The 13262-nt window shown below is 25.9% G+C and overlaps 2 protein-coding genes across 3 annotated transcripts in view; both read left to right on the forward strand.

The window, feature by feature from the left end:
- LOC111631544 (probable G-protein coupled receptor No18) overlaps positions 1–9718 on the forward strand; it is a 91978-nt gene extending 82260 nt beyond the window's left edge. For both annotated transcript variants that reach the window (XM_023375806.1, XM_023375811.1), the window contains exon 2: positions 8396–9718. In XM_023375806.1, the coding sequence (XP_023231574.1) occupies positions 8410–9627 (1218 nt within the window). In that variant the 5' untranslated portion in view covers positions 8396–8409 and the 3' untranslated portion in view covers positions 9628–9718. The remainder of the gene's footprint in view (positions 1–8395) is intronic.
- A 2320-nt stretch (positions 9719–12038) lies between these two features.
- Positions 12039–12867, forward strand: LOC111631560 (octopamine receptor-like). Its single transcript, XM_023375822.1, has one exon. It carries the CDS (start codon positions 12039–12041, stop codon positions 12774–12776), a length of 738 nt encoding a protein of 245 aa, XP_023231590.1. The 3' UTR covers positions 12777–12867.
- Positions 12868–13262: the final 395 nt, after the last annotated feature.

Raw genomic sequence — 13262 nt, forward strand, 5'->3', positions numbered from 1 at the left:
ATGAAAAGTTCTAAATTATAGATTAAAGAATACAGTTAATTTCAATTAATAAATATTGTATATAATACTCTTAGATTGTTTAATAACATGACGTTTCAAATCGCTTAATAAACAGAATAAATCTGCTTGTATAAGGCAAGAATGTGAAAATTTAAATAATTATCTTCCAGCAATATTATTTTATATATTAAAAGAGTTGTTAATGGCAGTTTTGTCTTCAGATTCTGAAAACAATTGAAGATATTTGCCACTTTAAGTGATTTTAAGGGCTTTCAAGAAGTACAATTTTTTGTCACATACAAATTAGTAAAAATCAAAAATTATATAATTATTTCTTTAAACAAATTATTTATATTATATAATTATTCTGTAAGCTGTAGTTTCATATTGTGAGATAAGGTCAAAAAGCAAATCACCAATCTATAGTTGCCTCTTTAACTAGGCTTCAATTTTCAAATTGCAGACCTATGCATTCCCTATGTTCGTTTGATCCTCTGGCATTTGTTATGTATATGAAAATCGAGACCAGATATGGAAAGCTTGGGGCTTGGTTTTTCGTATCTGGTCTTGATTTTTATCTATTTAACCTCTCATGTCTGGTTTCGATTTCAGTATCTGGAGCCGGATATGCCAATTAATTTAAATTAAAATATAATTAAAAATTATCTCATTTTATATAAGTTAACTAAAAAAATCTAATTTCAAAAGATATTTAAACTTAAAACTATTTTTCTTAACTCCAAGTTTATGAAAATAATTCCAAAATCCATTTTCTACTTTCACTGGCGAAAAATCCGTCAAAATGTCAGGATATTGCAATTAACAGCAAGAATCATATATTAAATACCATCAACTTTATCAATTTTTTTTCTTATTAAAAATTGACGGTATTTAATAAAATGGTCGCTTCCTTGGCATCTGTTAATTGTGATCAATGCCTTCGATCCTTAGAATGTAAAATATAAGGAAAAAATGTTTTGGATATAACTTAAAGTATTTAAGCAATTTTAAAGACAAAAATAAATTTTAATTATTAATTCTTTTTAGATGAACTCATCGCATTTATAAAAATGTCTTCATATCATTTTTTTTAAAGGGAGGAGAGAAAAAATACTTTTTATCACTAAAAGCGATGACAAATACTTTTAGAAATTTATTGATTCAGCAAGATTTTATATTGAAAAGATAGAAAAACAATAAATTTTTGTTATTTTTAAAAATATAAAGACGAATTTGATAAAAATATTACGGAAATATGAGACTATTGATTTACCTTTACAAGGTAAAAAATGCATTAAGAGAATAGAATAATTTCTGTTAACAATAACATAGATTATATATTAGTCCCTATGGTGTTAATATATATATTTCGTTAGATTACTTTGATTACAATTTAGATTACAATGATATCTAATTGCATGTTCGAAGTATAAAAATATAATTTAAAAGAAATTTCAATAATTCTCTAATGATAAGTGTGGACAAAATTCTATAGCATAGAAATTACTATTAAACGGTAAATTACATATTTTTAGTAAGTATTAAAGACAGGATTAATGTCACATACTTTACGATAAGAAATATTATATATTTTTCTGCAATATAATTACTTTCAGAAAATGCATTACAGTAGGATTACACTAGATAGAAGCTTAGGTATTAGGAACATTATTTAAGTGTTTAAAAAGTATAAAATAGTTTTATTTTTACAGATTTTAAGCTTATTTTCTTATTTCATTTCAAAGTAATTATAAAATAAATAATTATTTTTATAAGTTTCATATGGATAAAATATTTGAATTAAAATAATAACGTCTATTTTTTATATATCTTTGTGTTTAAAGAAAAAGAAAAATATGCTGGCCTCGCTGTTGCTGAACGTTTTCGCATTCTTTATTTGTTTTCATTTCTAATAATTGCTACCATTATCTTCACAAGTCTTCAGGTTGGTTCGGGAGATATATTATCATGTGAGCCATATCTCTTAAACCAATGATCCGGTTTTCCTGAAAATTTCAAGAAATATTTTCTCCTAATACTCAAATCTTCTTGCAAAATTTCAGAAATTTTCGAAAAAACACACAGGACTTATTAAGCTTCAAAGTTGGTGAACAAACTTGTGCCCCATACACAAACACACTAACATCCACACCTACAGAAATTCCACAGCTATTTTTGCACTTCTATTTCTCTTTCTATTTTTCCACAGCTATTTTTGCATTTCAAGGTTTCCTGAGTTCAAAAATGTAAAAATTTTGGAGAGATTCATTTTTGACTGATCGCCATACTTTTCTTCTCTTATATAAGAAGGAAACAAATCAATCGTAAATCTACTTTGAATTTATTTAAACTTAAATCCATGGTTATTTTTACATTATATTTATTTTATTAACATATTCCCTTCGAGTATTTTTAAGTATTATTTTAAAATTTCTTGTTTATTTAATTTTAATAAATAAAATTCTGCAGTAAACCATAAATAAAACGTAGCAAATATCTAAAAAATGAATATTTAATATAGGATCTTAAAACGAAAGCATTTAACAACCTAAATCATTTCCGACGTTAGAAAAATATCGATGCTAAAATAATTTATACATTATAAATAATAACTTATCGATTATTCATCTCATACATAGTCTCTAAGGTGACGTAACACGGGATTTTTTAAATAAAAGACTTGCCTTTGTTACATAACTTCTTTGTAGATGTATAAGTAGCATTGCCAGAAGAGATACTCATAATATCAATTTATATCATTTACTTCTTCTCGCAAATCTGTTGATTCGTTGAGAAATACAAGTACTTACTGTTTACAATTTGCTTTCTTATAAGAAATAGCGTGAAAGAAAAGATTTATAATGGAAGAGCTAGTGTATAAATATGCCTATGAAAATAAGAAATCAAGAAATAAACTGAGATAAAGTATTTTAAAATATACATTCATATTTTTCCATAATACATTTGCTATTTTATTTATTTTCTGTAAAATAAATATCTTTAGAATAAGCAAAGTTTTTTTGAAATTATTTTTTAGTATTAACATAAATTTATTTACATTCGTTTTTTCATACTGTACTTAGTTTTTTGGAAGAGTTAATGTGGTAAATAAACTAAAATTTACAATTTAAACGCTATTTATTTATTTATTAACAAACTCGATCATTTATTTATAATTGTAAATAATATAATGTAAATATTTACTCATTTATAATATAAATAACATAAATTATTTTCATTTATAATTATTTTTTTCATAGTTATATATAAAGTATTGTATAATATACACACACATGTATACAAATAAAAATAGAAATAAGCTGATTTCTAATAAAAATTACTATGATGTACAGTACAGTACATCATTTTTAGAAATAAATTTATATTATAGAAAATATAAAATAAAAATTCTTGAAAAAGTTTGTTAATACAGTACTACAAAAATTCGAAATATTTTTTAAAATATCATACAATTTTTAATCTTTTCATTAAAACTTCACGTGAAATTTTTAGTGAATTGACAATTAGATATTATGCAAATAAAGAATATTATGTATTTGTAATCCTTATTTAAACACGGAGAAAAAATTGTAAAAGGAGGAGAAATCATAATATTTGTTAGAGTTCAACAAACGGAAAATCTTCCTATTCATTATAATTCTTTCATCTTATTTTCTGAATTTTCTTAGGATTTATTCTGCTTCTTTTCAATGAGATAAAAACATTTAATAAGCACAAAACCTTTCTAAGAAAAATAGTAAATTGAAAATCTGAAATAATCCATTAAGTGACATTATTAAAGTAAGGCGATGAGTATGTAAAAATCATATCAATTCTATTAATATAAAAATGTTTTATCGACTTAAATATAATAATAAAATAAATTACCACAATTAAAATATTAATTTTAATTATTTTCTTTTAACATAATTAACATTTGCTAAAATAGTGGGGTGAGATAAAATGAATTATCTAATCGATTGATATCGATCCGAAATTCCTAATCGCGATTCTCATGTAATTGGTGGTGGCTATAATATGATCCTGTGAGAATATTTAACTTAAACATCTTGAATATTAAATTGCATAAATTGCAATATATATTCGATATGAGCTTTCCACTTAATTAATATAATTTGAATTTTGATAATATAAGCTTATATTAAATGAACTAATGAATACATATCTGAATTCATTCATAATATACCTATATAGAATATTATATATATCTTAATTTTGTTTAATATTAATGTGATCTTCCTACGTTTAGGAAATTTGTAACCACAATTTTTAACTTGTTTTCATTGATCTTCTACTTTATGTTCTCACTGCAACGTATAGTTTGTGGTTTCATTTTAGTAGGACTTTGCGAACAATCTATAAAATAAATAGAAGCAATCGATCTTTATCTTCGTTACAATCCATATACTACATAAATTATTTTACTTCACAATATATCGTTTGTGTAAACGAGGACAGCAGCTGCATTCTCCTTTATCAGTTCACTCAATAAAAGAGTTGGTTCTAAGTTTTCAAGAATCTTAGGTCAATCATAGGAAATTTATTTGAAAATATTACATATTTTTTTACTTTTCCGTTAACTGGTCTTTAGTATTATTAAGAAATTATTACAAAATATATAGATTTTGAGAAACGATAATTCCATGCAATAAACGAACGTTGTTATTGATTTAAAGATGTATAAATGAACTAATTAAAATTAAATTATTAATTGTATTTTAGTATAAACTGTATCGAATATTAATCATTAAACTTCCTTTATTATCTCAATTAAACTATTCTTCGATCACTAACGAGTAAGGTTACGTCAACTAAATGTTTGGCGTAACTTTACTCGTTAGTGATTATCAAGTAATTGATCGTTTAATTAAAATTACAGAAGAATTTAATAATAATGTTTTAATGAAGATATATTTTTTCCAACCAACGTTTTACTTGTTTTTCCCCCTTGATTAAAACAGAAATCTCGTAAGCCTATTTAAATTTTTAATTTATTTTTCATTTACTAATTTTTACCTTGATTTTTTCCTTTACAAAGCTCACTTTGTTAATTATATTTAATCTCATCCTGTAATTCTGTAATCTAATCCTGTAACTTTTATTTTTATTTTATTGTACTGTCGGGTTGAACTGACTTAAATTTATTTAAGTTATCTTTGTATTTTTCTTAGTTATTTAGGCCTTATTTTCATACTAATCTCTGTGTGACGTCAGAATTTTAAGTGTATTTAACTAATTTAAAAATTCAATTCGAACAATAAAAACAATGCTTTTAAAACTCTCCCGTTCAATAAAAAAAATAATTTTCTTGTCTATTATATTTGTTAGAATGGTTATTTTTAATATGAATTTAAGATCAGCAATGTAAATATTATTATAAATAACTTTTTCGTGGCATAAATCACCCATAACTGTGAAAACTCTTTATCGATATCAAATTGTCAGTTTATTGAAAATGGCAGCATCCTTTATCAATTTCATAATTCTGTTGTCGTTATATATATCATATAATGGTAAATTCATGAGAATGTATATATATATAGCACTATTTACAGTCATATATACTATATGTGACCTATATATATATAAATATAAATTTTCAAGATATCTGTAGGCGCACGTTAGCTATATGATGTCTGTCACTTTACAATCTCTTTTAAGAATTATTTCTTTATCAAAAAGCAATTGAGGTGATTCTTTATATTGTAGAAGACACCCAAAAACATACTTTTTTTATTATTTTCTAGTTTAAAAAAATAAAGTAGTAATTTATTTTTAAATAGGAATGAAACTTTATAAATTCACTACTATAAATGACATTAAATTATACTATTTAAAAACGATATAGAATGTTAATGCTTAAATTCACACCAAAAAATATACATCTTTAGAGGAAAAAAGAATTCAAAGGTCTTCATCGTGAGTATTTTTTTTAAATTAAAAGCATTTTTAACCTAAGTGATGTAGGGCAGAGAACAACTGACTTCAGAAAAATGCCATTGAGAGAATTTTTCGGACATTAATCAAACTATTTTTGGTTTACTTATCTATTTTAAACGGAAATAGTGCCATTTAAACGATTCTGTATGTATTTTATATAAATGATGTTATAAAAAAATACAAATAAAAATGATAAATTTACTTTTTTTAATTTTTATATATAATTAATCAAGCTTTTAAAATATATTTACATTATTTTTTTAAAAACTTTGTCTTATGAAATTCAGGAGTTAGTCGAAAAATTGTCATAATTAAAAATTTTATTTAATATAAAATATGAATTTAAATTCTGTGTTTTGTTCCATACGTTAAAAAATTTTACCAACAATTTTCATAGTCAAAAAATTGTTTTAAATTTATCATTATAAAGAAGTTCGTGTAAAATTTAACGTAGAAAGAGATAATTGGGTTGCAGTTTTCAAAAATCGTACACCTATAAATTCCTACTGGTCTCCGTGTCTGTCCTCCTTTAGATTTCGAAAAACGGAGTTAAATAGATGAAAGTCATAACTAGATATGAAAAGATCAGTGGAAGGAGGCCCTAAATAACTATATAGGAACATTCGGTTTGTACCAGAAGGCACGTAATTTTAAATCAAAAGTTTTCTTCTGAACGGAATTAGATAGATGGCCGCATGACTTTATTGTTAACAGGAAACGTATGATGTACAGGGGCAAGACACTACTAAAATTGAGAGCATTGTGATAATGTCACAATAAATAATCGTACGTTGTAAATTAATAACGAATGTAAATTTGACAGTTTTATAATTTATTTTACATATATAAACTTCACAATTGCAGTACGAAAATTATACGATTAACGAAAAAATTAATGATATAAAATAATGAGCACTAATTTAAAATAAAGAGATTTTTTAAGTATGTAATACATAATTCTATTAAAGTAATTTGATTTTTAGTAAATGATATAATAGGTAATTTTTAAAAACTAATTTACTGAGAATTAATTATGTTCTTGTTATTTAATCCATAATTATGCACATTAATAACTCCTGCTACAGTTCACTTATTTTCACGCAAAATAGTCAAATTAACGTTTCTTCTTAATATAAATTTAGAAGAAAAGTTATAGTTTCTGGAAAATTATTTTTAAATATATTTAAAAATACATTTTTATTTTATTCTTCTTTAGTAATATAAAATTAAGTAAAGATTTTTCGTATTAAAATATTAATTTCTTCTTTTTTTTTCTAATTTCANAAACGATTCTGTATGTATTTTATATAAATGATGTTATAAAAAAATACAAATAAAAATGATAAATTTACTTTTTTTAATTTTTATATATAATTAATCAAGCTTTTAAAATATATTTACATTATTTTTTTAAAAACTTTGTCTTATGAAATTCAGAAGTTAGTCGAAAAATTGTCATAATTAAAAATTTTATTTAATATAAAATATGAATTTAAATTCTGTGTTTTGTTCCATACGTTAAAAAATTTTACCAACAATTTTCATAGTCAAAAAATTGTTTTAAATTTATCATTATAAAGAAGTTCGTGTAAAATTTAACGTAGAAAGAGATAATTGGGTTGCAGTTTTCAAAAATCGTACACCTATAAATTCCTACTGGTCTCCGTGTCTGTCCTCCTTTAGATTTCGAAAAACGGAGTTAAATAGATGAAAGTCATAACTAGATATGAAAAGATCAGTGGAAGGAGGCCCTAAATAACTATATAGGAACATTCGGTTTGTACCAGAAGGCACGTAATTTTAAATCAAAAGTTTTCTTCTGAACGGAATTAGATAGATGGCCGCATGACTTTATTGTTAACAGGAAACGTATGATGTACAGGGGCAAGACACTACTAAAATTGAGAGCATTGTGATAATGTCACAATAAATAATCGTACGTTGTAAATTAATAACGAATGTAAATTTGACAGTTTTATAATTTATTTTACATATATAAACTTCACAATTGCAGTACGAAAATTATACGATTAACGAAAAAATTAATGATATAAAATAATGAGCACTAATTTAAAATAAAGAGATTTTTTAAGTATGTAATACATAATTCTATTAAAGTAATTTGATTTTTAGTAAATGATATAATAGGTAATTTTTAAAAACTAATTTACTGAGAATTAATTATGTTCTTGTTATTTAATCCATAATTATGCACATTAATAACTCCTGCTACAGTTCACTTATTTTCACGCAAAATAGTCAAATTAACGTTTCTTCTTAATATAAATTTAGAAGAAAAGTTATAGTTTCTGGAAAATTATTTTTAAATATATTTAAAAATACATTTTTATTTTATTCTTCTTTAGTAATATAAAATTAAGTAAAGATTTTTCGTATTAAAATATTAATTTCTTCTTTTTTTTTCTAATTTCAGGTGCGCATTTAATAATGGATGATGCTGATTACTTCCAAAATTTCACTTATATTATCACTTTCAATGAAAATAGTACAGAAATAGAAAGTGAAGAAACTGCGATAACTTTGATAAACGATACTTCTATAGCAGAAGCCATAACTACAGCGTTTATCTTGGGTATCTTAATCATCTGTACAATTGTAGGTAACATCCTCGTTATCATATCTGTTTTCACGTACAAACCGTTGAGGAATGTACAGAATATGTTTCTCGTATCCCTGGCTGTGGCAGATATTACCGTAGCAGTACTCGTAATGCCATTCAACGTGGCTTATTCTATAATGAAAAAGTGGGTTTTCGGTTTAAGAGTATGCGAAATGTGGTTAACGTGTGACGTTCTCTGCTGTACTGCTTCAATACTTAATTTGTGTGCCATAGCTCTCGATCGATACTGGGCCATACATGACCCTCTTAATTACGCCAGGAAGAGGACGTTAAATAGAGTGATGACTATGATATTTTTAGTTTGGGTAATAAGTGGATTAATTTCGGTTCCTCCTCTGTTCGGTTGGAACGATTGGCCCGACATGTTTACCGAAGACACTCCATGCCAATTGACAGCAGAAAGAGGTTACGTCATATATTCAGCTAGCGGTTCCTTCTTCATACCCCTCATAATCATGACTTGCGTTTATTTTAAGATATTCCAAGCTGCTAGACGAAGATTAAGAGTCAAAATTCGAAATGCGGGGGAAATCACTAAAGGCGATAAATCGAAAGAGAAAGTTGTTGAAACTCTCTCCGTTATGGTTCAAAAGGAACTAGAAAATTCAGCCACTTCGATTTATCCCGGTTCGATATCAATTCAAGACGAAATATCTGATGTTCCACAGGACAAAGAAACGGCCTTTTCTGTAAACGGTAATACTAAAGGAAATTCTGTACAGTCTGCTCCATCGAGTGTCAAAAAATATATGGAAGAAAAGCAAAGAATATCTCTCGCTAAAGAAAGGAGAGCCGCTCAAGTTTTAGGAATCGTTATGGGTGTCTTTGTCTTATGTTGGCTTCCATTTTTCCTAATGTATGTTATTTTACCATTTTGTAACAATTGTTTCATTTCAGATCGAGTTGTAAATTTTATCACGTGGTTAGGTTATATTAACTCTGCCCTAAACCCGGTCATATACACTGTTTTCAATTTGGATTTCCGTAGAGCTTTTGTCAGAATTCTTTGTAGAAATGTCAAATAAATAATATAACTTAAAATTCGATATGTTTATATCAGGTAATGATGTTTTGAAAATGAAATATCTAAACTAAAATCAGGTTGAAAGAATTAAATTTTCCTACTTTAAATGTGTGTAATTTCTATACACATATATATATTATAATTAATTTAATTTAAGATACTAAATTTATATCTCTTCTGGTGCAGCGAAATTAAATGCTTAAAAACATACATTATCTCTGGAATTAAAACATTACTAAGTCTTATCAGTTAGACGTAATTTAAGTACAACTTTAAAAAATTAAGTTTATCAACTTGACATATTTTTAAAAATAATTGTATAAAATGTCATAAATTAATAAAATATAAGTGAATAATTTCTCATAATTTCAAAATATTAGCTAAATTTGCTTTATTTCTGAAGTATTTTCAGTATAAAAAAAGGCAAGTTTCCTGGAAAAGAGCCCAAAAGTTAAGTACATAATTAAAACGAATTTAAATATTAAATTAAAGTAATTTTTATTGATATTAAATAAATGGAAAAATATTAATCTTCATCAATTNATCACGTGAATTCAAAATGTTCTCCAGAACAGAGTTAGATAGCTTACCGGCATGACTCGATTGTTGTTAGGAGAAGCACGATGTACAGGGGCAAGACAATACAGTACTAATTTGAGGTAGAGAGCATATATTTTAAATTAAAGTTTAATTTACATAATTACTATAATGCAATTGATTACCTTTGTGAACTGTATATGAACAGTGTTTTAAAAGCACGTTCTGTTAGATCTAATTGTTATATTTATGAGTTTAATTTAAGAAAATTTCACGTCGAAACTTCTAAATTTCTAATTTGTTACGATGTATTTTACAATACAAAATCAAATTACATTTTTTATGCATATTACTTGACAATATTGGATATATCGGCAAACGAACCTGATTTTATTGTTGTGTTGAAGAATTGCCAGATATTGCCCCAGATTTTACACTACTGCCTTCTAGATACAGGAGGATTTCATTCTGAAATCTGTTCCTACAACGAAGCATTTTCTTTTTTTAGCATTTTAAATTTATTTCTCTCACTTGCAGAGTAAAATTACACATCTATTGCATGTCCTGGGATTGAAGAATTGCAGATTTTATCCCCATGTATCTGGCAACCTCATACTTAAGATATATTGAGTCTCAATAACATTGTTGTGAATTCTTGTATCTGTTGTTAAAGGATTCTTGTAGTTTACGTTTCTCTTAAAATGTATTCAAAAATATAAATATGAATAATGATTCTAGAAGAGAAATTTGGAAATAAATTTTTATGAGAAAAATGTCTAAATAAATTATTAAAAAATATATATTTATTAAGTATTTAATTAATTTTTAATAGTAATATATGGAAGAAGTAGGAAAATCTTAATTCTGAATATCCATTCTTGTGAAAACATTTCATGTTTAAGAGATTTTATATAATCTAAAGATGTAAAGGATATAAATATGGAATAATCAAGTCATATTGTATTTCTCTTTATGTGCAATATATACCGACATTTTCGTGTATTAAGTAAATATATTTTAAATTACGACCAATATTAATATTGAAAGTTGTCAACAGGACGTTCACTTCTTACCAATACAGTATTAAAATGTTTATTTATTTTCTCCTAAAGATCTTTTAAAAAAAAGTATGAATTCTGATAAATTATAGACAAACAGTAGATAGAATAACAGTGCCAAATACTGTATAAAATAAAACATTTTGCTCAAATCCAGAGGAAACTTACATATAATAATAAAAAATTTTTCTTCATATTTATCTACATTAATCTACAAAATATCTGTCAAACTATAATTATTTATTTGCAGAATTTCTATAATTATTTAAATAAAATTAGTAGAATTTTCCTTCTGTCTATTATTGATTATGTAATTTATCTTATAAAGAAAGAAGTGTATTCGTTCTATGTTAAAATAAAATTCATTAATTATACATGGATTTAATTTATTATACTTCTTTAAATAAAATATGAAATAAACTCCATTCAACTTTCTTCTGTAAAAGTGTTTGTTGGGCTGCAGTTTTCAAATTGCAGATCTATACATTCATACTCTCGTCCATCTGTTCGTTCATCCTTTATTAATCTTGAGAACAGAGATAGATAGATGAAAATAAAGTAAACTCAGAAGCTGGAGGCCCAAAATGACTAAATACGAACGTTCGGTTAAAACCGGTAATCACGTGAATTCAAAATGTTCTCCAGAACAGAGTTAGATAGCTTACCGGCATGACTCGATTGTTGTTAGGAGAAGCACGATGTACAGGGGCAAGACAATACAGTCGATCCCCCTATAAGATCATTGATTTTTCCGTTTTATCTGAATTACATGTTGTACGAGTCACTTAGATTTTACAAATATGTGAGCCGTTCACNTATGATATTTTTAGTTTGGGTAATAAGTGGATTAATTTCGGTTCCTCCTCTGTTCGGTTGGAACGATTGGCCCGACATGTTTACCGAAGACACTCCATGCCAATTGACAGCAGAAAGAGGTTACGTCATATATTCAGCTAGCGGTTCCTTCTTCATACCCCTCATAATCATGACTTGCGTTTATTTTAAGATATTCCAAGCTGCTAGACGAAGATTAAGAGTCAAAATTCGAAATGCGGGGGAAATCACTAAAGGCGATAAATCGAAAGAGAAAGTTGTTGAAACTCTCTCCGTTATGGTTCAAAAGGAACTAGAAAATTCAGCCACTTCGATTTATCCCGGTTCGATATCAATTCAAGACGAAATATCTGATGTTCCACAGGACAAAGAAACGGCCTTTTCTGTAAACGGTAATACTAAAGGAAATTCTGTACAGTCTGCTCCATCGAGTGTCAAAAAATATATGGAAGAAAAGCAAAGAATATCTCTCGCTAAAGAAAGGAGAGCCGCTCAAGTTTTAGGAATCGTTATGGGTGTCTTTGTCTTATGTTGGCTTCCATTTTTCCTAATGTATGTTATTTTACCATTTTGTAACAATTGTTTCATTTCAGATCGAGTTGTAAATTTTATCACGTGGTTAGGTTATATTAACTCTGCCCTAAACCCGGTCATATACACTGTTTTCAATTTGGATTTCCGTAGAGCTTTTGTCAGAATTCTTTGTAGAAATGTCAAATAAATAATATAACTTAAAATTCGATATGTTTATATCAGGTAATGATGTTTTGAAAATGAAATATCTAAACTAAAATCAGGTTGAAAGAATTAAATTTTCCTACTTTAAATGTGTGTAATTTCTATACACATATATATATTATAATTAATTTAATTTAAGATACTAAATTTATATCTCTTCTGGTGCAGCGAAATTAAATGCTTAAAAACATACATTATCTCTGGAATTAAAACATTACTAAGTCTTATCAGTTAGACGTAATTTAAGTACAACTTTAAAAAATTAAGTTTATCAACTTGACATATTTTTAAAAATAATTGTATAAAATGTCATAAATTAATAAAATATAAGTGAATAATTTCTCATAATTTCAAAATATTAGCTAAATTTGCTTTATTTCTGAAGTATTTTCAGTATAAAAAAAGGCAAGTTTCCTGGAAAAGAGCCCAAAAGTTAAGTACATAATTAAAACGAATTTAAATATTAAAT

Source organism: Centruroides sculpturatus, unplaced genomic scaffold, assembly GCF_000671375.1.
Source record: "Centruroides sculpturatus isolate CEXI.00-Female unplaced genomic scaffold, Cexi_2.0 scaffold64, whole genome shotgun sequence".
NCBI lineage: Eukaryota > Metazoa > Arthropoda > Arachnida > Scorpiones > Buthidae > Centruroides > Centruroides sculpturatus.

Bases quoted from the DNA above. Each gene is read 5' to 3' on its own strand.
- LOC111631560 (XM_023375822.1), top strand. From the start codon at position 12,039: ATGATATTTTTAGTTTGGGTAATAAGTGGATTAATTTCGGTTCCTCCT.